Genomic DNA, 24,575 nt, shown 5'->3' with positions numbered 1-24,575 from the left:
AAAGGAGGTATTGGCACATAATAGATGTTAAACAACCTTTCCCAAGTTTTTTTTCCCAAGTCTTTTTTATTAATTCAAAAACCTGTATCTAATTTGCCATTCTGAATAATTTCTTCGAACACCCTTCAGTGATTTAGAATATTCCTTTCAATACATAAAATTTTTTTACCCTCTGAATCTGGACTTTCATGAATGTTATCATATATTGTCTGCTTTTTTAACGTACGGCAATCTTCCCGTTATGGTCAGAAGAAATAGCAATTCAATTTACAAGACAATCAGATTTATAGATTTAAAAGCCCTAGAGTCCGGATATGTTTAATAATAGAAAAGAAAACAATACTCACAAATGGGGTTCTCTCTCCATATTTACTCCAAAACGTTGTTTTACATATTCTAGCACGGCTGGTCCTTTCATCGAAGCACTGACACGCATCAAAAGGTGGAGAGTACAAATGCAGGCTGACCGCTTGCTCACAATGGCTAATGTTCTCAATCCTATGAAGACCTTTGCTATCTGAAATTATATAAAAAAGCAATTTCTTTCACAACAATAGAATGTTTGTAAGAACTGGTTTTGATTTTATAAATAATTTAATAATATTTATTGATTGATTGGTTGATTGATGTTTGATCTGTTGGTTGGATAATTAAGTGGTTGACTGACACTGCAGGTGGATTTCACTTATAAAATTACATTATTTGCATTAATTTTATTAAGTGATTATGTTCAATAGGCAAATATATTGATTGATTTGATTTATTAATTGATTGTCTAGTCTCTGAAATGCATTCATCAGAAACCACAAACCACGTGAGGAAATGTTTTCAAGGAAAGGGGTTACCATAATCAGGAGTTGCTACCACAATCAACAGTCTCCAAATTTCTAATCCTTGAATCCACAAAAAAATTTTCTTTGGAATTTTATATTTTCACACTTTATTATAAATGGCATTATTAATTAAACACTAAATATGGAGAGAAAATATTATTTAGAAAAAAAAGAAAATAGTATTCTTTTTTCATGGTATAACAGTCGTGCGCAGGGGCAAACTTAGAGGGGACCCCTTTATGGGAGGTTAAAAAAAAAGAATTAAAAAAAAAAAAAAATGATAGCCCAAAACGCCTCAAATGTTATTTTCGGGCGTCTAGAACACAAAACTTTCAAGGGGGCATGCCCCCCGACATGCTAGGATAGTGTTGCCTTGTCGGCCCAACTTTTGGCCCCCCACCCCTTTTTGGACATCTTTGGATCAGACTGAGGAGCCCAACTCCGCTCCCTGTGAGCGCTAGACAACGCCACGGCGTCTACTGATTGTTGGTGGCAGTCTGAATGGATCGTCATTTTAACTGAAGAACATGAAAATATTGTAAGATTACCTACTGTATACGACAAAGGTATAACTTGGGAATTCCCCTTCATGTCTATTCTTTAAACAACAGAGCTGTGGTGTTGTCTGGGCCTGCCGAGACAAACTTAAAACTATGTGCACTGCACTGGGCAAGCCAAACAATTAGCGTTCGTGTACGTGAAACAGCAACCACGTGCAGGGCACTGGGTGAGCCAACCAATTAGTGTTCGTGTACGAAATTATGCCTACCCAGCTACGTGTAGAAAAGTCGATTAGTCGAGTTTTCCACACGAAGCTAAGGAGGAAAGCAATAATTTTAAGCACCGTCACGACGTGTCGGTAGTTGTTCATCAAGCCCAGACCCGTCGTTTTAGATTATAACAACCCGGTATCATTGCTGTTTAATGAAAATATGTTGCATATGGTTTGTTTATTGTTATAGTATTGAAATAATAAGCAGACATAAAGTAACAAATCTCTTTTTACATATGGTTGCTATGGAAAAGGGCTGTTTGTTTTGAATATTTTCAAGGTTTTTGATGATGTCATCGTCGATAGAAGGCGTACGTAAAACCGAGGGTTCGTATAACTGGGGTACGTAAAAACAAGGTTCTACTGTACTTTCAAATTTATCCTATGTGTAAATTTTGTTATCGTATTTAAGTTAGCTGTTTAAATAAATAAATGTCTATTTTCCTATGGATCAATAAATATAGCCCTATGCTTATTTATTGTTAAGGATAGGCCTAATTTTTTACTGCAATATGCATAATACTGTATATGAATTAAAGATTATTTTTAAAATAAAATTTATGTTAAAATAATAAAATGATAAAAACGAATATGGAATTATCAAAGGGTGGGTCATCTAAGGGCCCATTCTAGCAAAAAATGCCAACCGTATTCCGTTTATTTCACCGGGTAATCGCGCTAAACACTCAGCGGGTGGTCGACTGTTTGAGCAAGTTTTAGTTCACGGTAAATACGTGTAACGAAACTACTCCGAAAGTAAATTTCAACTTATCCCATGGTCAACAACCCATTCTTTGTTTACCTGCTACTGCTGCTATATAACCGGCCCATGAACACACAGTGCGGCACGGTGGAACGATAATGTAGCTCAATAACTTATGATGGCTGCTTTAAAATCTGTATGTAGGCAAGTTTATTCAAGTTTATTTCTCCGAATAATGGTAAATCTACAAATCAAACACGTAGCTATGCTACTAAATTTAGATTTCGTCGTGCATTGTGTGAGGAGGCAAGGAGAGCTGCAACCACGTCTGGGCCATAACCTATTGAATTTCGCGCTGGGCTGTGGACAAAACCTTTTTAAAAAACAATTAAGGTTCAATTTATCATCGCCTACGGCTCCATGGTCATTCCATACCCTGTATTCTACCCAGCAATTTGGTGGTCAAAATTGTCAATAGTAAGGTTATTAGACTAGTGTCCGTGTGGGTAAATCGCACAGATATTTTTTCGCTCCAACAGGCCCTAAGATTCTTCCTGTGGCTAGGTTTGTCTGGGTTAATTGTAATGTCATACGGTAGATTAATTAAGCTGTCACCTGGACTCAAGGCTCGACCATGTTGATAACCTTCAGAGGCTTCATCATTAGCTATTGTCTGTCCACTGCTGGACAAATGTTTCAGGATATCAATGCCAAATCAATATCGTTTTCTCTTGCTGCGTTGCACCATTTCACTCTTCCCCAATAAATATCAATCTCATCTCTTAATCTTTTACGTTGTTTTCCTTTGTTCGTTTTGCCATCCATGGGGTCTGTTACTGTTTGTATTTGTTTGTACTCCTCCTGACTACAAGTTCAACATCCAGATTGAAAACCGCTGAGCCAAACTGCATTTTTACAATTATTCTTATCTTATAATCTTTCCCAATAAATATCGATCTCATCTCTTAATCTTTTACGTTGTTTTCCCTTGTTCGTTTTGCCATCCATGGGGTCTGTTACTGTTTGTATTTGTTTGTACTACTCCTGACTACAAGTTCAACAACTAGAATGAAAACCACTGAGTAAAACCGCATTTTTACCATTACTGTTATTAATATTAAAATTAATAATAATAATATTAATTTTAATAATATTATTCTATTTATTTGTATTCATTCCCCTCCCCCACTAGCTTAGCTAGGCCTTTCTACTACTGTGTGTGTGGCTATTCTTTATGGGTCACGTCGATAAAACAAGGATACTGTACGATATCTCGATAATAGTTAGCCTAATCCTAACCCTCTTCAGCGTAATGCACTGTATTTTTCGACATAAAATGTGGAATTGTCTTGTATTATATTGTAATGTCTATTTTTTATTTAGGCTTCTTCATTGTCATTTTTTCTGTTCAATGTTATGTATGTATTATGCAAGAACCATTTCACTCTTCCCCAATAAATATCAATCTCATCTATAAATCTTTTACGTTGTTTTCCCTTGTTTGTTTTGCCATCCATGGGGTCAGTTACTGTTTGTATTTGTTTGTACTCCTCCTGACTACAAGTTCAACAACCAGATTGAAAACTGCTGAGCCAAACCGCATTTTTACAATTATTCTTATCTTATAATCTTCCCCAATTAATATCGATCTCATCTCTTAATCTTTTACGTTGTTTTCCCTTGTTCGTTTTGCCATCCATGAGGTCTGTTACTGTTTGTATTTGTTTGTACTCCTCCTGACTACAAGTTCAACAACCAGAATGAAAACCACTGAGTCAAACCACATTTTTACCATTATTGTTATTAATATTAAAATTAATAATAATAATATTAATTTTAATAATATTATTTTATTTATTTGTATTCATTCCCCTCCCCCACTAGCTTAGCTAGGCCTTTCTACTACTGTGTGTGTGGCTATTCTTTATGGGTCACGTCGATAAAACAAGGATACTGTACGATATCTCGATAATAGTTAGCCTAATCCTAACCCTCTTCAGCGTAATGCACTGTATTTTTCGACATAAAATGTGGAATTGCCTTGTATTATATTGTAATGTCTATTTTTTATTAAGGCTTTTTCATTGTCATTTTTTCTGTTCAATGTTATGTATGTATTATGCAAGAACCATTTCACTCTTCCCCAATATATATCAATCTCATCTCTAAATCTTTTACGTTGTTTTCCCTTGTTCGTTTTGCCATCAATGGGGTCTGTTACTGTTTGTATTTGTTTGTACTCCTCCTGACTACAAGTTCAACAACTAGAATGAAAACCACTGAGTCAAACCGCATTTTTACCATTACTGTTATTAATATTAAAATTAATAATAATAATATTAATTTTAATAATATTATTTTATTTATTTGTATTCATTCCCCTCCCCCACTATCTTAGCTAGGCCTTTCTACTACTGTGTGTGTGGCTATTCTTTATGGGTCACGTCGATAAAACAAGGATACTGTACGATATCTCGATAATAGTTCTTATTCTTATTCTTATTCTTTTATTACACAATAGAATAATCTGGATGGGAGGGCCTGGTCTCTAAAGTAAACTTAATTACTATAACAATTGTTTGAGAACCACTCCCATCCAGTATAAAAAAAACCAAAAAAACATCATTAAAATGTAAGATAAAATATAATAGACAACACATCACAACATCAAGCAAAAAGCAAGCAAGAAATAAAAAAAGAGAAAATAAATAAATAACAGAATAAATGCAAAAATAGTCATTAAAAGCAAAAAACAAGGTCAATAACAATAGTTAGCCTAATCCTAACCCTCTTCAGCGTAATGCACTGTATTTTTCGACATAAAATGTGGAATTGTCTTGTATTATATTGTAATGTCTATTTTTTATTAAGGCTTCTTCATTGTCGTTTTTTCTGTTGAATGTTATGTATGTATTATGCAAGAACCATTTCACTCTTCCCCAATAAATATCAATCTCATCTATAAATCTTTTACGTTGTTTTCCCTTGTTCGTTTTGCCATCCATGGGGGTCAGTTACTGTTTGTATTTGTTTGTACTCCTCCTGACTACAAGTTCAACAACCAGATTGAAAACTGCTGAGCCAAACCGCATTTTTACAATTATTCTTATCTTATATTCTTCCCCAATTAATATCGATCTCATCTCTTAATCTTTTACGTTGTTTTCCCTTGTTCGTTTTGCCATCCTTGAGGTCTGTTACTGTTTGTATTTGTTTGTACTCCTCCTGACTACAAGTTCAACAACTAGAATGAAAACCACTGAGTCAAACCGCATTTTTACCATTACTGTTATTAATATTAAAATTAATAATAATAATATTAATTTTAATAATATTATTCTATTTATTTGTATTCATTCCCCTCCCCCACTAGCTTAGCTAGGCCTTTCTACTACTGTGTGTGTGGCTATTCTTTATGGGTCACGTCGATAAAACAAGGATACTGTACGATATCTCGATAATAGTTAGCCTAATCCTAACCCTCTTCAGCGTAATGCACTGTATTTTTCGACATAAAATGTGGAATTGCCTTGTATTATATTGTATTGTCTATTTTTTATTAAGGCTTTTTCATTGTCATTTTTTCTGTTCAATGTTGTGTATGTATTATGAGAGAAAGGAATAAATTTAAAAAAAAAAAAAAATTAAATGTGGAATACCCCGTCTCTAATACTTGGTTGGCAGTAGGCCCTAGGTTGTGTCGTCAGTTTCTGTGGTTATTTTTTATGGGATTGTCAATGCATAGGTCTATGTACATAGGTACGACAATAGATCCTAATGCACTTTTTTGGCGATAATTTAATTACAATTCCCCCTGACGAACACTAATGAACTGGCTGTAAAGATAGCCAAAATAGATGCTTTCGACCCGCTCGAGTTCTCATTATTTTCCGTCCATAACATATAGTTTTCCAGTTCCTATTTCATACCCTCTTCGCAGTCACTGTTTGGTTTATAAGATATTTTGGTAATCATACCCTCTTCTTCGCCGCTATTTGGTTCCTAAGACATCTTCACAGCCGCTATTTGGTTCCAGAGACGTCTTTTTGGTAACTGCGCATGCTCGATATGGATCAATAACGTCACTTCTCAATGCACATGCTCACTGTCTGTCTAGCATTTCCAAGCGCATGCTCACTGTGTTTTTATAGACGTTATTCACAGACGTTATTTGGTAACTGCGCATGCGCATTGCTTAGTTCAGAATTCTCATTTCTTCTACCTACAGTTTCTTAATGACCATTTCCTCTTGATCGTTACAGCCTAAATGTGAGGCGCGAAAAAATAGCTTATATAAAGAAGAGGTTCTATCTCTATAGATACGACCTCATGGCAATAATAAAGTGTGTGTCAATAGCATCCAAGTAGGCCTGTAAACAGCACAGGGACATTAGAACAATGCAGAAATCAAATGCAAATTTACTGATTTATAAAAATAAAAAAAACAAAATAACAGTATTTTCAACAACCATTGATGACTACATTACAGAATGTTTATGCACACTAACTATTGTTTTCCACTGAAAATTATACTCCTGTTCCCAATCCTCACTGTCCCCAAAACAATCACTAACCTAAACAATCAAGCTGTGTTTTTTAGCTCACCTACAGTACTGTACAGTATTGTACTAATTTCAAATACCAGTTACTAGAATCAATTCAGACACTATAAAAACGATATCATGTCGAATACATTATTATCATTATTATTCTTTCTTTAGGCACACAACACATGTGCCAAGGATTGCTAATAGCGAATATATATCACTGTCCTACTTGTAGGTGACAATCCCTTACACAAGACAAACATACACACACGATACTTTACACAAACTAAATCTCAATATGAGATTTAGGGATTGGAGTTGTTTATGTCGTGAGGAAAAATCCTGCAACTGGCAGGAATTGAACCCAGGACCCTGGGATTAGAGAGTGTTTCAACATGGACATTATGCTGTTGTTAAAGCTTTACTGCTTTTAATTTAATTTAGGCAAAATGTGTTTCGGCAAACTGGGATTCATGGTTTTTGAGTCAGCAAACTGGCATTCAGAAAACTGGCATTCGCCAAACTGGGTTTAGGTTGACATTCGGCAAACTAGGTTTCGACAATCTGGCCGAGATCCATAAAAACTTTCCATAAACATTACTTTATTTTTTATACAACAATTAGTTTCTTAGAATTAAGATAATGCTTTATTAAATTCTGAACAAAACCACAATTATTCAACATTATGTCCTTGTATACTGTATCCTGGTATTACAACCTTACAATATACTGTAGTTTTGTGACATATCCGTTTAATGGATTATCTTTCTATTTGAACTTAGTTTGAAATCCGGGTGAAAGAAGGCAATCATTGAGAACCAAATGACTGTGCTAAAATAATCATTATGTCATCATCTTGAATACCATCTGATTTATTTTTTTTTTCAGGCATGCAGTCATGGATGACAAACTAGCAAACAACATCTTTCTTAATTTTTTTTTTTTTTTTTCTTTCTTTTATTTCTCATTTTAATAGAATATTTCAACTATTGTATATTCATGTTAACTTTTTCTCATGTTTTAGGGGCAGCTGACCATTTTGAGATAATTTTTAGTAATGTATTTGCTTTAGCCGTCCCTGACCATCGTTTTGTTTTTGCTTGTTGTTTTTGTGCCTTTTAATAAATGAAATGAAGTTGTCCACATTCTTTGGAATGAACAGGTAGTACAGTAATACTAATAATTATTAATTATCTTTTAATACATTTCTTATGAAAGTTAGATAATTTTTTTTAAATTTCTTTCTTCTATTTTTATTGTTTATGTTATCTCACTGACCAACCTATATAATATCTTCCTGCTCTCTGTCTTGTAGGAATACCCAGGGTTTTACTGTACCAACGTTTTATGACCATGAATATACTAAAGGCCTGTTTATACTTCAACGATAACGATAAAAAAGCTAAAAAGCAATTGTTCATATAGAAAATAAAAGAAATAAGAGAAGTTTTTACACTAGAACAATTTGATAATGATTTATCAGATATGCGATAGCAACATATTTTGACAAATCAAATCAGATGACGTCATAATCATGGAAAAACATTAAAATCGTAGTAGTAGCAACGATTTTATCGTTTTTTCCATGATTATGTCATCTGATTTTATTTTTAAAAATATTTTGTTATTGTATACACCATGAAAAAAAATGTCAAAATACCACATTAAAATATAGTATCTGAGAGTATTACGGCAGATGTCAGCATTATGTAGCCATCCCACACAAAAAGCCTAGATATTTAAGGCTTTTTTTAATTATTTAGTTTGTGTCACCAATACAGTACTTGTAAAAAGACCAAATAGTACTCAAAAAATAAATTTTAATAAAAGATTATGCCTAAATTAGTTTTTTTTAACCAGCAAAGAGTAGAATGTTTTGTCATCACTGTCTTGATCATGTCATTAGTGGGACTGGAAACAAGCTTTTGTAGATTGGTTTAATCGCAACATTGAAAGCTGCTGTGAGACCCGCAATTATTGTTCGGCAGTAATGTTACATCACAACAAACAGCCATTAGCACCAAATGGTTATTTCCAATTATCATGAAATCAACATTTATAGGTTCATCATGCAGCAGATGCAACGTACCAACATTAAAATCTGATTTGCATAATTCAGTAAATCAAGGATGAATATTTAAATGTTTTTTAAAATCATGATTAGATTATGCAAAAATCAAAGAATGGATCATCATAAAATTAGTGGAATGATATGTGGCCAAAGAAATGGTGATTAAATTTTGGCGTGAAATTCAAAATGAAGGTAAATAAACAACCTTTATGAATAACCTTTAACCTTTAACAAAAATCAAAAGGTGTGGTAGAAGTATGCTCTCTATTGAGAGCCTGCTCTATTTTTGTGTGCTTACAGTAGTTTATTTACATACAGTACTGTAAACATCCACTTTTTACACACATGGTCAATAACAATGGCTGGCATAATACAAACTCTGTGTCTATTACCGTATTCATTTAAGTAAATTGGACCAAAAAAGTAGGTAAAATAGAAAATTAAAGGTTCTAATTAATGAAAGATGTAATTATGGCACAGTACCAAAAAAGAAGAAACACGTTTTGGTAATATTTCTCCAATACAAATTAATCAAAATAAATACATATGGGCAGATATATATTATAGCTTTACATTAGAAAAATACTGTATATATAAATTTAGCTGAATGAAAGAGACATTAATATGTAATTGCTTTTTTTTATAAAACAATATTAAGAAACAATTTTTTGTCTACAGTTTCCAGAGCTCTTAAAATCACTAAAGCAAGTGCAATTTTTCAAGTCTTTGTGTCAGAGGAAGTGCCAGAGCTTAACTTGGATTTTTGGAATAATTGGTGTTTTGTACATTAAAAAAAAACACTCTGGTGCAACCAGACTTCTGCGAGGACTCAGGTTTTTGTGCAGCCATGGGTAAAATATTAATTAGTGTTTTAAACATTAAATAACACCTTTGTCTAGTACAATATTGTTAAAATTAGTGCAACTAGGCAACATTTCTAAAGGTATACCAGCAAATAAAGAAGTTTATGCTTGGAACTGTATGATCTGAGACTGTTTTTTTTTTCTCTCTCTTTAAAGGAGGTAATTGAATAGATTAGAATAGAATAGAATAGAAAAAAATAGAATAGAATAGAACATTTACATAGTGCCGGTATTCGCCAGATATGAGGCTCATGGCGCTTCTGCAAATGTAATTAATGCAAATAGTTCTGTATTTCCTCATAATTCAACACAATAAATAGAATAATGAACAATATGGGGGCATTCCACAGTAGTTTTTCCATGTATCCAAAAGTATAAATAGCAACATCTAAACAGGGGTCCCAAGTTGGGTTAGGGTAAGAGAGTTAAGCCATTCATATGAGCTTTCTTAAAACACATGTGCACAGCATTACAATGTTTTTCCAAGTAGAGTTTGTGAATGTAATCATAAACATTCATTGCACTCATAAACATTCATTATTTTTACACTAGTAGCTTGTATCAAAGAGGAATTGTGAAAATTTGTGAACAACATAAAATGTGTTTCCAAAATTCAGTGCTAACTTACTGACTGAAACCTTGATGAAGTTTGGATCTCTTTTTCACATTGGTCTATATAGTACTTAAATATCAGCATGTGAACATATACATGTCAATCATCAGCAGACAAATTTAAATTTCAATATTTTTGTATAAAAAAATAAACTGGGTCTCCGAATTGAACCTTGTGGGACGCCAACTATCACATCATGAACAATTGACTTCATATCATTAAAATAAATTGTTTTCTATTACACAAATAATTACTAATCTAGTAAAGAGCAATTCTCCAAATTCCATTAAAAAAAATTAAATTTAAATTTCTTTAAGATATAATAACTTTTATTTTATATAATTTAAACAAAAAAAAACAACTTAATATTTCACTGATTTATGTCTAAAAAATTGATTACTAGAATATTTGAGGATCTATAAAAATATCAAAACTGAAATTATGAATCTTAATTGGATAGGAAAATATTTTACCATTTTAAGGCCCTGACATGCCTAAATATGGTGATGATAGCATCAAATCATGACCATATATGGGCACAACATGACTATAATGGGCATAACAGTTTTTTGTCAAAGAAAATTTGATAGTATGGACAGAGCAATTGAAAAAAAGTTTTTTGTTTTTTTTTGGTTTTTTTTTTTCAGCATATCACAAACAAAACATTTATTAAGTGAAAACCATTACCTCCCTTGCCTTTACAATATTTAAATGAATTTATGCTATGTTTAAATACATAATTAAATTTGATTTAAATACATAATTAAATACATAGAAAATATAATATTTTACATAGAGTACGATTTTATTTTGAATTTTTATATGAAGGTTGATACAATATTTTTTTTTAACTTGCAGAATTGTGGTAATCAGTAAATTAGTTTTAAATTTCTGAATATACTGTACTGTATACCTATCCTAAGAATTAAACATTGGTGTGACCTTTGCATATTCATAATGTTTAGATAAACACCATGTGACTATTAACACAGAAAAATTAAAGGCTTAATAATATGAATTATAACTTAGGAATGCTAACATCATTATAGTCGACAGATGTTTTATACGGTAAAATATTGTTGTTTTTTAATTAATGAGGTCCTATTGGAAATGTGCTACGGTTAGACTAGAAAGTTGAGCGACTGACTGAAGTTCAGTTGAGAAACTAGTAGTCTGAACCAACCATGGTTGACTCTGTGTATAACATGAAACCACTCTCAACAGCTCAATATAGTAGCCTGATTGACCTTGAGTTGAACATAAGGTGTGCCTTAGGATTTACCATTCTATGTCTCACTGTAGCCTCTGGCCAAAATGTAACCAATCATAGACTAATGATGATGCAAGATTAAGTTGGATGATTTCCCATTTTGAGTTAGGTCAATTCAGTTCATTCAACAACGAAGAATTTCCTCCATGATACAGCCATAGTTAAAAACCTAGCAAGTGTAGAAACTGAATATTCTCGCACCATTATCATGGGTGTAGGCTGAGAGGGAGAGGGGGTTAAAATACCAAAATACTAAATATTATGTTTTCACTGGAAATCCCAGTCTCAATTTTGCACCCCTAAGGCCGTTTCACACACCCCAGATCAAAACCAGCATACACCCCTAATGATTGAGTGCTACTCTGAACATAACTATGATTATATTAAATCTCTTATTCTCCGGTATGTGTTACACATTCCAATAAGAAAATAAAACATCCTAGTATTAAATGTGTGAGAATGAAGTTTAATACTTTTTCATTTAACTAAACCATGCTCACCATATTAAAAATATAACTAGCGGCAGATCAATATAATTTGTCACATACCAAACAATACGTAGGTGTATACTGTTATTATGGAGATTATGAAGCCATGTCTGTTTGGTGATGCAATAGTATAAGTGGATATTTAATTTAAATATTTTTGTTTAATGTGAATGGATGGACAAGTTTGATACCGGGCAGGGGTCTAGCCAGAAAAACGAAGTAGGCTATCCAAAATGGAAGCCAGTGGAAGTGGCCCCCGAGCCACATAGAAAATTATGATCTTTAGAAGCATTTAAAGGTGTTTAAATGTTGGAATTTTGTCTTCAAAGGAATAGTGTTGAATAGCTATCACAAAGATATTTCAGTTATAGCCATAGATTGCGCATCCTACGTTACTCACATAATGTTTCTAAGCTATGCAGATGCATTTTCATCTCTCGCCTTAGTCCAGTGTAAATTTTACTCTAGGTCCTCCGAATCCAGAGATAGGCCTAGACCTACTGTATTTTGTTGACTAAATAAAATTTAACTTGACGTTGACAACAAATCTTTTTTATGGTATTTCATGAATTAATTATAACCAGAGTTATGAACACCAACAATATTATGTCGAGAACCGAATCTCAAGTATTGTATTTGCAGAGCCACGTGCATGAGTTGTGGGTGACTCTGAACTGTCCATTTTTCAGTGGGGTATAAATGTTTCTAACATGACGCGTGTTGTAAGTAAACTTTTCACCAGGTAGGCAATGGTTAAGCCTTACATTTTTGGGAATGAAAACAATGTACATTCAATCAATAAAGGTTGTTTTTATCAAACGTAAGTATTATTAAGCTTTAGTTTAATGTAATATTCAATAGATTTGAAGAATATAAAGAATTTGCTAAAGGTAGACCAGGCCCAATAGGCTAGGCAGAGCTGATTAGGCCAGGCAGAGCTGATTAGGCCAAGCCGTCCAAGCTGTCACAGTAAAAGTGGCCATCCTAAATAATGGTTGACCGTCCAAAAGACGGCCAGACAGCTCGCTGGCTAAGCCTATGATACTGGGTTGAAGTGTATTTAGTAACTTTGAGTAATTAGATAATTATGTATTGAATATAATTGACCAAAGAATTGGTATCAGGCATCTCGACTCCTTTCAAAAGTAACTCATGCCTATCACTATCCATGTTTCTAACAGAGTACATCAAGTACAGTGCACCCTCCAATTAGAGACCCCTCCAATTCCAAGAGCCCTCTAATTCAAGACCAATTCTTCAAAGAACCAAAAAGACAATTTTCAAACTTTTAACACAAAGCTAACCCTCCGAATGGTGACCGAAACCTAAGACCACCCCGAATTTTTAGGTCCCAAATGTGGTCTCGAATTGAGGAGCGATCTGCACCTGATTTCTTCTTGTGGTGTCTAGTTGAATGGTTCTACTACAAGCCAAAATATTGGTGCAACTCAAAACCAACCTTGTACAGTAGTTTGACTTATGATGACCTCAATTTTGTTTTACTAGTGTGAATGGAGATTTGCTCTTGTGTGACGCACAAGTCACGCCAGTATTTAATTCGTTCCTCTGGGTAAAAATACTAAAAATGACCATCAAGATTCCATTAGAAAATGGATTTAATTCCGTAATTTTGGGATTTAGTTCCACATTCAAATTTTTCGCAAGCAGTCCCTACCCACCCCCAGGCCGAACGCCCTTGTTCTTAACAAAAAATTTAAATTGACGGTTAAGATGTATATGTTAAATGTTCAAATTTAGATAGCAATGGTTCTTAAAGTGTGTAGACTCAATTAATAAAATAATACTGTAACATCTATTTGCAGTACTGAAAAAAAAAACTGGGAGTAAAACCATTGTATTGTACTATTTTATGACTGACTGACAGTGATTTTAAGAGGAGGAGTTCAAATATCAGAATAAGTTGGTTGATGAAGATGTGTTGTGTCAAGGGACTGATGTTACCTTAAGAGACTGTATGTCTTTATCACTGTTTGTGACATAATCAATAGTAGGTATTTTCATATCCATCCGAGCAGATTAAATAATACATATTCAGACAGTTGCTATCCATTAGGCCAAGCTGGAGCAACACTGCTCAACACAATGTTAACTTAAAGGAGAATTTCTGCTATATTGTATTACCCTGTACCCATGTTATATGGTAACAACAACTAAACACAATGTAAAATGAACAGTGAATTTCTACTAAATTCAATTACTCCAAACTACAGCAACACAACACCAAAACACAATGTTAAAATTAAATGGTTAACATATTTGAATTCAGTGTATTTCATTATACCAAAATCCTATTTTCAAATCATGAGTGTGAGAATGCCATTTCCAGATAGGTACTGCAGATGTACCATACCATTAAACTTTGTAACTCCACCCCAATCATGGTGAGGCTGACATTTGTTTTTATCCTGCCATGTGTAAAAATCCTTCCATGGAAATAAACAATGGCTAAAAATTTAACTCTAGATGTAGGCTAAAACTGAAAATTGCCGTTTCTGGTCTTATCCCATGTAGACTACACAAAAAACTCGTCCAAACGTGCCCTACGCTGACATGCTTTGCTACAGGGTTAACCAATTCCAGAGGATTCAACTGATGAATGATACATCACCATTCAGATTCCCACCACCACCATGAAATCTAATAGAAAACATTCTCACAAATAAATATTAAGCATATATGAATCTGATTACTAAATTATATTGCATTTTTTATGACAGTGGTATCTCTAAGGGTGCCCTTTATTACTTTTTTCATCCCACGTTTTAACTGACCAACAGCCCCCAAAAGCTACAGTGCCATCGCTAGAAACCAGGCTTTTGACTAGATCTCTGATTTGATCACTATATTTGCTCTTGCAATATTTCCAATACCAACTAACACACACCCTCAAAGGTTTGTTTTCGCTTACCATTGATATAAGCTACCTGGTCTCTGGAATAGTCTGTAGAGCCAACACATGTCATTTGAGACCTTTTCTCGGAAGCTGATGGCCACTGGAATAATGATTCTCTGAGGCTGCCATCCAGTATCTTCATAAAACAGTGTGAATCTGAATGGCTGTGAATGGAACTGACAGAAGAAAATCACATGTTTAGATATACTGTACTGCCTACCAGAAAAAAATACAAAAAAATTATAATTAAAATGTTGAATAGCCCATTTAAATAGAACAATATGTTACTAACTGCCAGCCAGAAACAATCGAAAATTACTTAAATTGATTATCGGTCTACAGTGTATGTAAAAAAATAATACAGAAAATTGATTACAAGATACAAGATTGATTTATTGTCATTGTGCACAACTTGGTCACAATGCCTTCATAAAAAAAGAACAAACTTAATAAATCATCCCATGAAATAAAGTTCTTTCAATGCCCCTCTACTCTCTTGACTGCCTTAAAAATAAGATGAAAAATATTGGTAATGGTATTGCTCATAAGCTTGATTTTTGGTTTTGCTTTCCCTATTACCGTAAATGTTATTAATAACTTATTTTCATCATTATTATGCTTAGTGCTACAGTATGAATAAGTTGAACTTGAACACAATACATTTTATAGTAAAATTTGGTAGAAGGTTTAATTAATGTACAGTACAGCAGGACAAACAGGTATCTCAACTTTTTACAGAGCATTTCTATTTGCCAAAAAATCGCCTTACATTTCAGAGTGTCTGTTAGGCCAACCTTGCTAAATACAATCTGAAGTGTTTGTACAGTACCAGTAGCTTAACCCTTTCCAGTCGTATGGCGTTGCGACGACGCCCTCTTTGACCATACTTTATAGCGAGGTTTGATTTAATATGCTTTGATTTGGTCCGGTATGCAAAAACAACAAAAATAAAATTCAAAAACACTGGTACATCCCCCAGAAAATTTACAGGCAATCTTTGTAGAATATGAAAACTTTGGAATAATAACATAGGAATGAATTTTAAATGAATTAAACTAATTAATTAAATACGCAGAGTTCACAGGTTAAGTGATCAAAAAACACTACTTCTAGGTATTAATACATACTACTACTTCTCTTTCCCAGGAACTATATTATACAGGTAATGTACACTTCTCCAAATGGATTATGGATTTAGAGTTTATAATCCCGCTCGAAAAATCGAAAGAGATAGTGCTTCACCATGTGACAAAAGCCTTACACCTTGGGCAGTATGATATGAAGTCAATAAATGCCAATAATAAGAAATTAAGAACTTAAGTCAATCAATGGAAGAGTAAAAGTAGGTCTGCAATGGAAGTTGAGGATACCATTATACAATTTTTACAGTACATAAAATTTTTTTTTTTTTTTAACTCCAAACAACAAATGCTGGTCAACTGTATATTTTTAAGTATATTGAAATATACAGATATTGCCTGCTTGGAGGTGTAATGTAACATTTGATATCCCAGAGGGAATTATATTTTTTCGATGGATTATATTTTCCCGAAGTGCATAGCGCTGAGGGCAAATGTAGTCCTGAGAGAAAAATATAATTCACAAGGTGATATCAAATGTTATATTACACCGATAGAAAAGACAACATCTGTTATATAATACACAACAGCCAAAAATAAATGCAAATAATTATTTGAACACTTTACTTTAAATATCAAGAACTTTTATTTAACTTTTACACATTATCTGTTATATTACATAGCCAAAATACTTCATATTACCTTCACTTTTTTAAATGTTTCTGTAGTCTGTAGCGTAGCGTTATCATTGATTGCTTAGCGTACAATTCACCGTTTGCTCTCCTTACCTCAGAGTAGAATGACCGGAGAAACGCGTTGAGCTCCGGTGCTGTGAAATTTTCAATGCAAGTAATTGATGACTCCTTGGCCTTACAATATTCACTGAGTAGGCCTACATTAACGGATGAATTCACAACAAATTTTGTACACCGAGAATCCTTTTCATCAATAATTCTGTCCAATTCGTCTTCGTCGAGAGATTTAAACTTATTTGAAGATGGCATTTTCGAAGCGCTAAGGCTTACACCTTTACAATTCATGAGCGATCGATCGTGCGCTCGACTAGCATTCACTACGGGCGCAATGCGGGTGTAATCCGGTGACGTCAGCGACCGGTCACTTTTCAAAGTTATATTTCCCTAGGGGAAATACATAACGTTTCCGATCCTCGTAGCACCAGTCACGTGATGCCATTTCGACCAATCACGTACTCGTATTTACATAGGCTATGTAATATTGTATACTATTGACCTGCAGTCAGTATACAGAGTATTATGTTTTGCTTTCCCTATTACCGTAAATGTTATTAATAACTTATTTTCATAATTATTATGCTTAGTGCTACAGTATGAATAAGTTGAACTTGAACACAATACATTTTATATTAAAATTTGGTAGAAGGTTTAATTAATGTACAGTACAGCAGGACAAACAGGTATCTCAACTTTTTACTGAGCATTTCTATTTGCCAAAAAATCGCCTTACATTTCAGTGTCTGTTAGGCCAACCTTGCTAAATACAATCTGAAGTGTTTGTACAGTACCAGTAGCTTAACCCTTTCCAGTCGTATGGCGTCGCGACGACGCCATCTTTGACCATACTTTATAGCGAGGGGCATCGTACGTACGCCCTGTATAGATTTCATGATAATTTTTTTATAGCTAGGCTGCCTTCTATAGGATTTTTTGGGTTATGTAGGAGTATTGCTGTAGAGGGCCTCCTGTATTCAGACCAAATAAAATGCCTGCGCCCAGTAAAAACCAGACATTTAGTGTAGATGATGGAATTTCCCAGCTTTGGTGCACCCTCAGGCAATGGTAATGGAGCAGAAAGTTTACAAAGGGACAATAAAGATTGATTTAATATGCTTTGATTTGGTCCGGTATGCAAAAACAACAAAAATAAAATTCAAAAACACTGGTACAGCCCCCAAAAAATTTACAGGCAATCTTTGTAAAATATGAAAACTTTGGAATAATAACATAGGAATGAATTTTAAATAAATTAAACTAATTAATTAAATACGCAGAGTTCACAGGTTAAGTGATAAAAAAACACTACGTGATGCCATTTCGACCAATCACGTACTCGTATTTACATAGGCTATGTAATATTGTATACTATTGACCTGCAGTCAGTATACAGAGTATTATGTTAAATATAGAGCCTCCCTTTTCAATACCCCAATAACATAGGGCCAAAGTCCTCAAGAAAAAAATAAAAACTGAGGCTTAACTGAAAACATTCGACTTTTAAGTGGTGCTCTAAACAAAATGAAAGGGTATTTCTGGTGCAGAGTCCTAACAAAAAATTAAAAAATTTGTTTAAACATACCTGCCCATTCCTTCACCCCAACACAACACGATTAGATTAAAGCGTCCATTCCCCTCGTCCACCAAGTTTCTTGTATACCTGAATATGAAAACAATAATGATTTTTGAGACTTTATAGTTTTATGAGACTTATCATAAAAAAAAAAAAAGAATTTGTACCCAGGTCTCTGGGAATAAAAAAGAAGTACCTTAACCACCAAGTGGGTAATTCCGTGTAAAACAGGACATGAGCATAAAAAATTCAAAATGATTTATGGAAAATAAATTATATATGACTGCATAGTTGTACATGATTTGGAGTTTCTGAATATGTATTATGCTTGAAAGTAGACGGCCATTTTGTTTTTCAAAATGGCTGCAGAAATTTGCATAGTTTATGCAAATTTAGACAGTATACTGCATATTGCATACAAATTACCTTCACCTTTTTGAAATTTATACACTTGGATTTAATAATTTATGGCATTGAATTATTAGTTGGGACATACTCTGTTGATATACATCTACATCAGGCACCTCCTATTTTCAGATCAAGAAAATTGCATCACTGTAATTAAATAGTAAATTTTATCTTCCAATGTAACGTCAGTTACCAAAAACGTCTACATTTCTTAATACCTTCTTACCATACAATGATAAGCTGATGGTACTGCAAATTTATCTCTCCTACCTACAGTATGCCTCAAATAGCCCATGCCTGTTCTTTGCAAAAAAATGAAAATAAAGTCTTCCTAATAATCTATTGTAACATCAATTACCGTAGTGTTATAAGCCTATAGTTTATACAGTAATTTACCAACTAGTGGCATTTATGAAGCACACCTCAAATCATGCCAACATCCACAGTCCAGGATTGATTGAATTATTGAGCTCCATTCAAAATTTCATGAGTCCCTTCTTTAGGATTTAGATAGTCTGTTAATGTGCACAACAGCTGGGGTACAGTATACGTCAATAAGTCTGTTTTCAAACGAAACAATTCCACAGCATATAATGTTCATCATAAATTTTTGTTCATAAAGACCAGGGTAATCTTAAATTTACTTTTCTTCTACAATCGCATTGATCTTTAGCTTGTCGCTAATAACAGAATTCTTATGGTACAGGTATTTTCAGACAATGTAGACATCCGAGACAGGCTTCTTTTGTAATTTTAAATCCTATACTTAGATATGACATTGAATTTATATATTTCTTCATTGATGAGGAAATAAAGTATATGTGGAGAACTTTGAACTGGCCAGTTAGAATCTTGTCTTAGATATTATAACAGACGATACTTCAAACTACTGTATTTTGGTTCATTCTTTAAAGAAATTTGCCATTTACAGGCGCAGATCCAGTAGGGGGAAATGGGGGAACGTGCCCCACCCCGTTTTGCCACTAAATTTTAAAATTTCAATGCATATCAATGATTGTAATGTATTGAAATAAGCACTACTCACTTATCTATTCTGAAAATTGTGTGCCACCCCATCCCCCCACCCCTGTTTGAAAAATTCTGGATCCGCCTGATTTAATATGTAAACTCTTGAGTAAATACACAAATAAATTTGATAATCTATCTTTACAAACAAATGTTCACTTATCTATTCTGAAAATTGTGTGCCACCCCATCCCCCCATCCCTGTTTGAAAAATTCTGGATCCGCCTGATTTAATATGTAAACTCTTGAGTAAATACACAAATAAATTTGATAATCTATCTTTACAAACAAATGTTCACTTATCTATCCTGAAAATATTCTGAAAATTGTGTGCCACCCCATCCCCCCACCCCTGTTTGAAAAATTCTGGATCCGCCTGATTTAATATGTAAACTCTTGAGTAAATACACAAATAAATTTGATAATCTATCTTTACAAACAAATGTTCAAGTTCCTAAGGACGAACACCACCAAAGACATGTCCAATTACTTGGCCCACACTTTAAGCATGATACTCTTGTTAAAACTGATAATAGTGTTATCTGATAGCAAAGCCAGGAATTAATATACTAATATGGATAGCAATGTGCGTGCTGTAGCACTTTGCATTAAATGTAAATCTATCAGGAAAAAGTTAAATAATAACGTGGTTCTATGAAGAACACAATGCTACGACGCGCACACAACAAAATGTTTTTAATGACGATCCATTCAGACTGCCACCAACAATCAGCAGATGGTGTCACGTCGTCTAGCAGGCAGTTGGATTCATTGTACGAAGTAGTGACTGGCCAGATTTAGGCTTGCCACAGTGAATGCTACTTATATACTAAATTATAAACAGTATTGTAATTTTCTAGGTAACTTAATTGTTTGTATGGTAATCCCTGCATATGATAGTCTTACAATACTTCCACTATAAAATACTTGGCATTTAATTCACCTTGTTTATTAATATGTAAATGATATTTCAGAGATATAAAGTTTTAATTGATATTTATTATTGTCAACCTGGATAGATGAATCTACATCAGTCGATATTTCAATTGTGATATTGTAATATCAAATTATATATGTTACGGACAATTTAAGATGCCATTCAAAATCAAATAGTGAATACATACAAATTCTGTTTAATATATAACAATAGAAATTTACAGAACTTTTTGAGTAGGTAGGAAGGGGTGAATGAGGAAGCGCATGGTAATATGGAATATGTAAGGGTTTAAAAATGAAAATTTAATAACTAATACTCAATGTTTTTTGCAGCGCACAGAACAATTTTTATTACTGTTTTTTTGTGACGTTTGGTATTAAATTTGTCATTACTATTATTTATTAGAAGGGCAAGTATTTTTTGTATGAGAATGCACCAAATTTGTTTTATAATTCAAATTGCCCTGCCCCTAAATATATTTTTTCTTATTTTATTAATTCAAAAACTAATAGCGATGAACACCATCACTAACAGGTTATATAAACAACATAAAATGTAAATACTGATATCAACAACAAACATAAAAACAATGCATACGAAAAAATAATCATTCCACTACGAAATCCTGATATTAACAAAATAAAGATCATGTACCGTACTCGCGCGAATAAGCGCCCCATTTGAATAAGCGCCCCTCATTCAATTCAATCAATCCTGGACTGTGGATGTTGGCATGATTTGAGGTGTGGAGTGGAATCACATTCTCCTTTATTCAATATCAAAATGAGGATATTTATTTTGGACAGAGGAGAGCTTCTTGGACAGACAGTATATTTCCAACTTTCATCTTCTTACATTTTTCTATAGCCTAGTCCTACTGCTTTTCCGACAATTTGCACCTAACCTATTCTCATCTGGGTTTTCAAGAAAACCTGCAATGATCAGGCCATCCTGCTGATCTCAATCGGCCGATGGCCAACAAGTATTCTGCTGTTATGTAATACTGTACTGTACTACAGTATTCTTGTCATGACAAGCCATGCTCTCTGGACGATTATCTTTTTTCCGCCGCACCACCATTCATAATTTGCGGTTTCCTGATGTCCTTTTCTCTTGTCCTTTAATCATTTTCCATTCAAAATTTGCCTCTTGAATTTAATAAGTTCTCATAAGAACCCCTCAATTTTCATCTATTTCCATAAGCACCCCCTCAATTTCTACTCTGTTTGGATAAGCACCTCGTTCGAATAAGCGCCCTGTTTGAATAAGCGCCCCTCAAAAAAATATTTTAAGCGCCCGGGCGCTTATTCGCTCAAGTACGGTATTCACTTCAAGAAGGGAATGCATGATTTTTTATTTAGATGCAGCACGATTTCCCTGACAGATATCAATATTTTAGGGCAAATAGAAAAATTGATTAGATTGAAAAGAGTGATTCTAATATTTTTTCTATGTGCCCTTATCACTATTAGGCCGTACAACTGACCCGGCTAAACGGATCATGCAGTACCGTAAATTTGTGTTACATGTACGACCCGGAACATTGAATTAAATAATAATATAATACTGAACATTACCAAATCCAGAAAGCAAGAAAAGTGTGGAAAAATTACATAGAAAAACCTGTTAAAAAAAAAAAAAATAGCAATAATGCCATAGTACAGCCTTGGCCAGGCTAGGTAGTAGGTCTACCGCCTACTCACTCATGTAGTGTGTGTAATTAAATTCATTGCCGACATTACATATAATAATAAACATTTGAATATAATGTTAGTATAATTTCATCAAAACTAAACCTAGGGCAAGCCTAGTCTATGCCTACCTATGCGGGTCGAAGTGTGCGTATCTCTTCCAATCCAACTCATTACTCCTGTAGTTCTCCATCACTGTCTGAACTTCTTCGATATTTACTCTTTCTGATGAAAATATCTCTATTAAAGTTGCCACTAGTTCGTTCAGCGTACTTGGACATGATTTTCTACCCTGCTGACATACTGAAGAAGTCATTTTGAAACTTACATGAACTGTTTATTCTCAGAAAGCCAAGACAACACTGGAAAACACACGTAGCACTTCGATATTATATGAGAGAAAAAAAACTCTACATTAAATGATGATAAATAGAAACACGATATTTCCTCTTTTTACCACCATATAATAATATACAAAATGTGCTACGTTGAACCAACACTGCGTATGTTTTTATGAATGGAAGGATGGATGGAGGCAGGTCAGTGTGACGTCAAGTGACGTTGTTTGTTTCGTACGTATAACAGTTTATCTAGCAAGTCCATGGTCGGGAGGAGGAATGGTTAGTCCAACGTTGGCGACAGCAAACCATTAATTCACCATTCGTTTTTCGACAGCTCATGCTATCCGTATGAGAAGACCGGTGTACAAGATGTACGATCATAAAGTTCCCTTTCGGAAGACAAGTTTAAAAAAAAATTAACAAAATAATATTTTGATAAAGATAGCAGGTGCTATTGAAGTAGTCGTTTTATTTTATCATATTTTAATAAATTTGTGCTCGGCAAGTCTACCATCTGGTTCTCGTCTTTGTTTGAGAATAGTTGGTGACAGGTTTGCCATTTACCGTTTTGACGGCCAGATTCACCACTTGCCCGTAGCGTATGAAAAGTCACGGCAAATTATGTTTGGCCGAATTTGTGAAAAGTTTACATTTTTTCAATATGAGGCCGAATATAAATAAATTTATTTATTATTGCACACCTACATTGTTAGCGCACTGTGTTCTTTATGAGCACCCGGATAAATGCTGTAATAAACAATACATAGTATAGTAGTAGTACATAGATAATTGCCCGAAAAAGAGTAAATAACGATCAAATACAGTAGAACTTATTTGTACCGTACCGTACCGTACCATCTGTACATTCTGCGTTAACTAGTGTAAAGTCCGCTCCTTGAATACACTCGAAATCTCTGTGTACGACAATCATGAAGGTGATCCGATAAAATCGATTTATGAAGCCTCGGTATCGCATGCCGTAGCCAGGATTTTCAAGCAGCGGGACAATATCAGGGTGGACCTACTTTACGCGTAAATTCAAATAATGTGGACCCATTTTCTTAAATGTTTCGGGTGAACATAGGCCTAATATATTTAGGAAGAGGTTATTCGCACGGTACCGTGCGTATTAGGAATAAGAACTTATTCGCACGGTATAACAGCCGTTACGTCATGAAACCTTAAATGCTGATTGGCTAGGTCTACCATGCGAATAAGACTCATAAGAGCTTATTCGCACGGTACCGTGCGAATTGTCGAAAAAACTCTTATTCGGACCGTAGAATGTTGTAGATAGAAATACTGTATAATTATTTCACGGCATACCGAATGAGTTGGGCACAGCACAGACAGTCGACCATAATAAATTCTCATCCGCCACCGAATATATGTACTATATACTGTACTGGAAAATAAGATTTATATTGATGTAGGCTACATTCTTCACTGCCTTTTGGACCTTGAAAAGTGTGGGGGGGGGGGAAGCCCCCGAAAATTTTGACAATTTAGGGGTTTCAAAGGCTTATGTAATCGATTTTAGAGTCTACTAATATATAGAAAATACATACAATTTGTTTTTCTCGCCGACGGTGGTGGGGGAGGGGGAGCTCTCCCCCGGGGGGAGGGGTTAGGGTTAGGGCGCCACCCCTGCCTAATGAAATTCACAAAGCACATACAGCTCAGAGACCATAGGG

At 34.2% G+C, this 24,575-nt stretch overlaps 1 protein-coding gene across 1 annotated transcript in view; it reads right to left on the bottom strand.

The window, feature by feature from the left end:
• The window catches only part of LOC117108045 (cysteine dioxygenase type 1-like), a 31,378-nt gene extending 8,320 nt beyond the window's left edge, over positions 1–23,058 (bottom strand). The window contains exons 1-4 of the mRNA XM_033249892.1: positions 22,672–23,058; positions 18,488–18,565; positions 15,090–15,250; positions 348–517 (exon numbers count right to left, since the gene is read on the bottom strand). Of these exons, the coding sequence (XP_033105783.1) occupies positions 348–517; positions 15,090–15,250; positions 18,488–18,565; positions 22,672–22,856 (594 nt within the window). The 5' untranslated portion in view covers positions 22,857–23,058. The remainder of the gene's footprint in view (positions 1–347; positions 518–15,089; positions 15,251–18,487; positions 18,566–22,671) is intronic.
• Between the last annotated feature and the right edge of the window lie 1,517 nt (positions 23,059–24,575).

Source organism: Anneissia japonica, unplaced genomic scaffold (genome assembly GCF_011630105.1).
Source record: "Anneissia japonica isolate Jap-2015-1 unplaced genomic scaffold, ASM1163010v1 scaffold287960_len3192837_cov198, whole genome shotgun sequence".
NCBI lineage: Eukaryota > Metazoa > Echinodermata > Crinoidea > Comatulida > Comatulidae > Anneissia > Anneissia japonica.
This window is presented reverse-complemented; position numbering and strand designations above follow the sequence as displayed.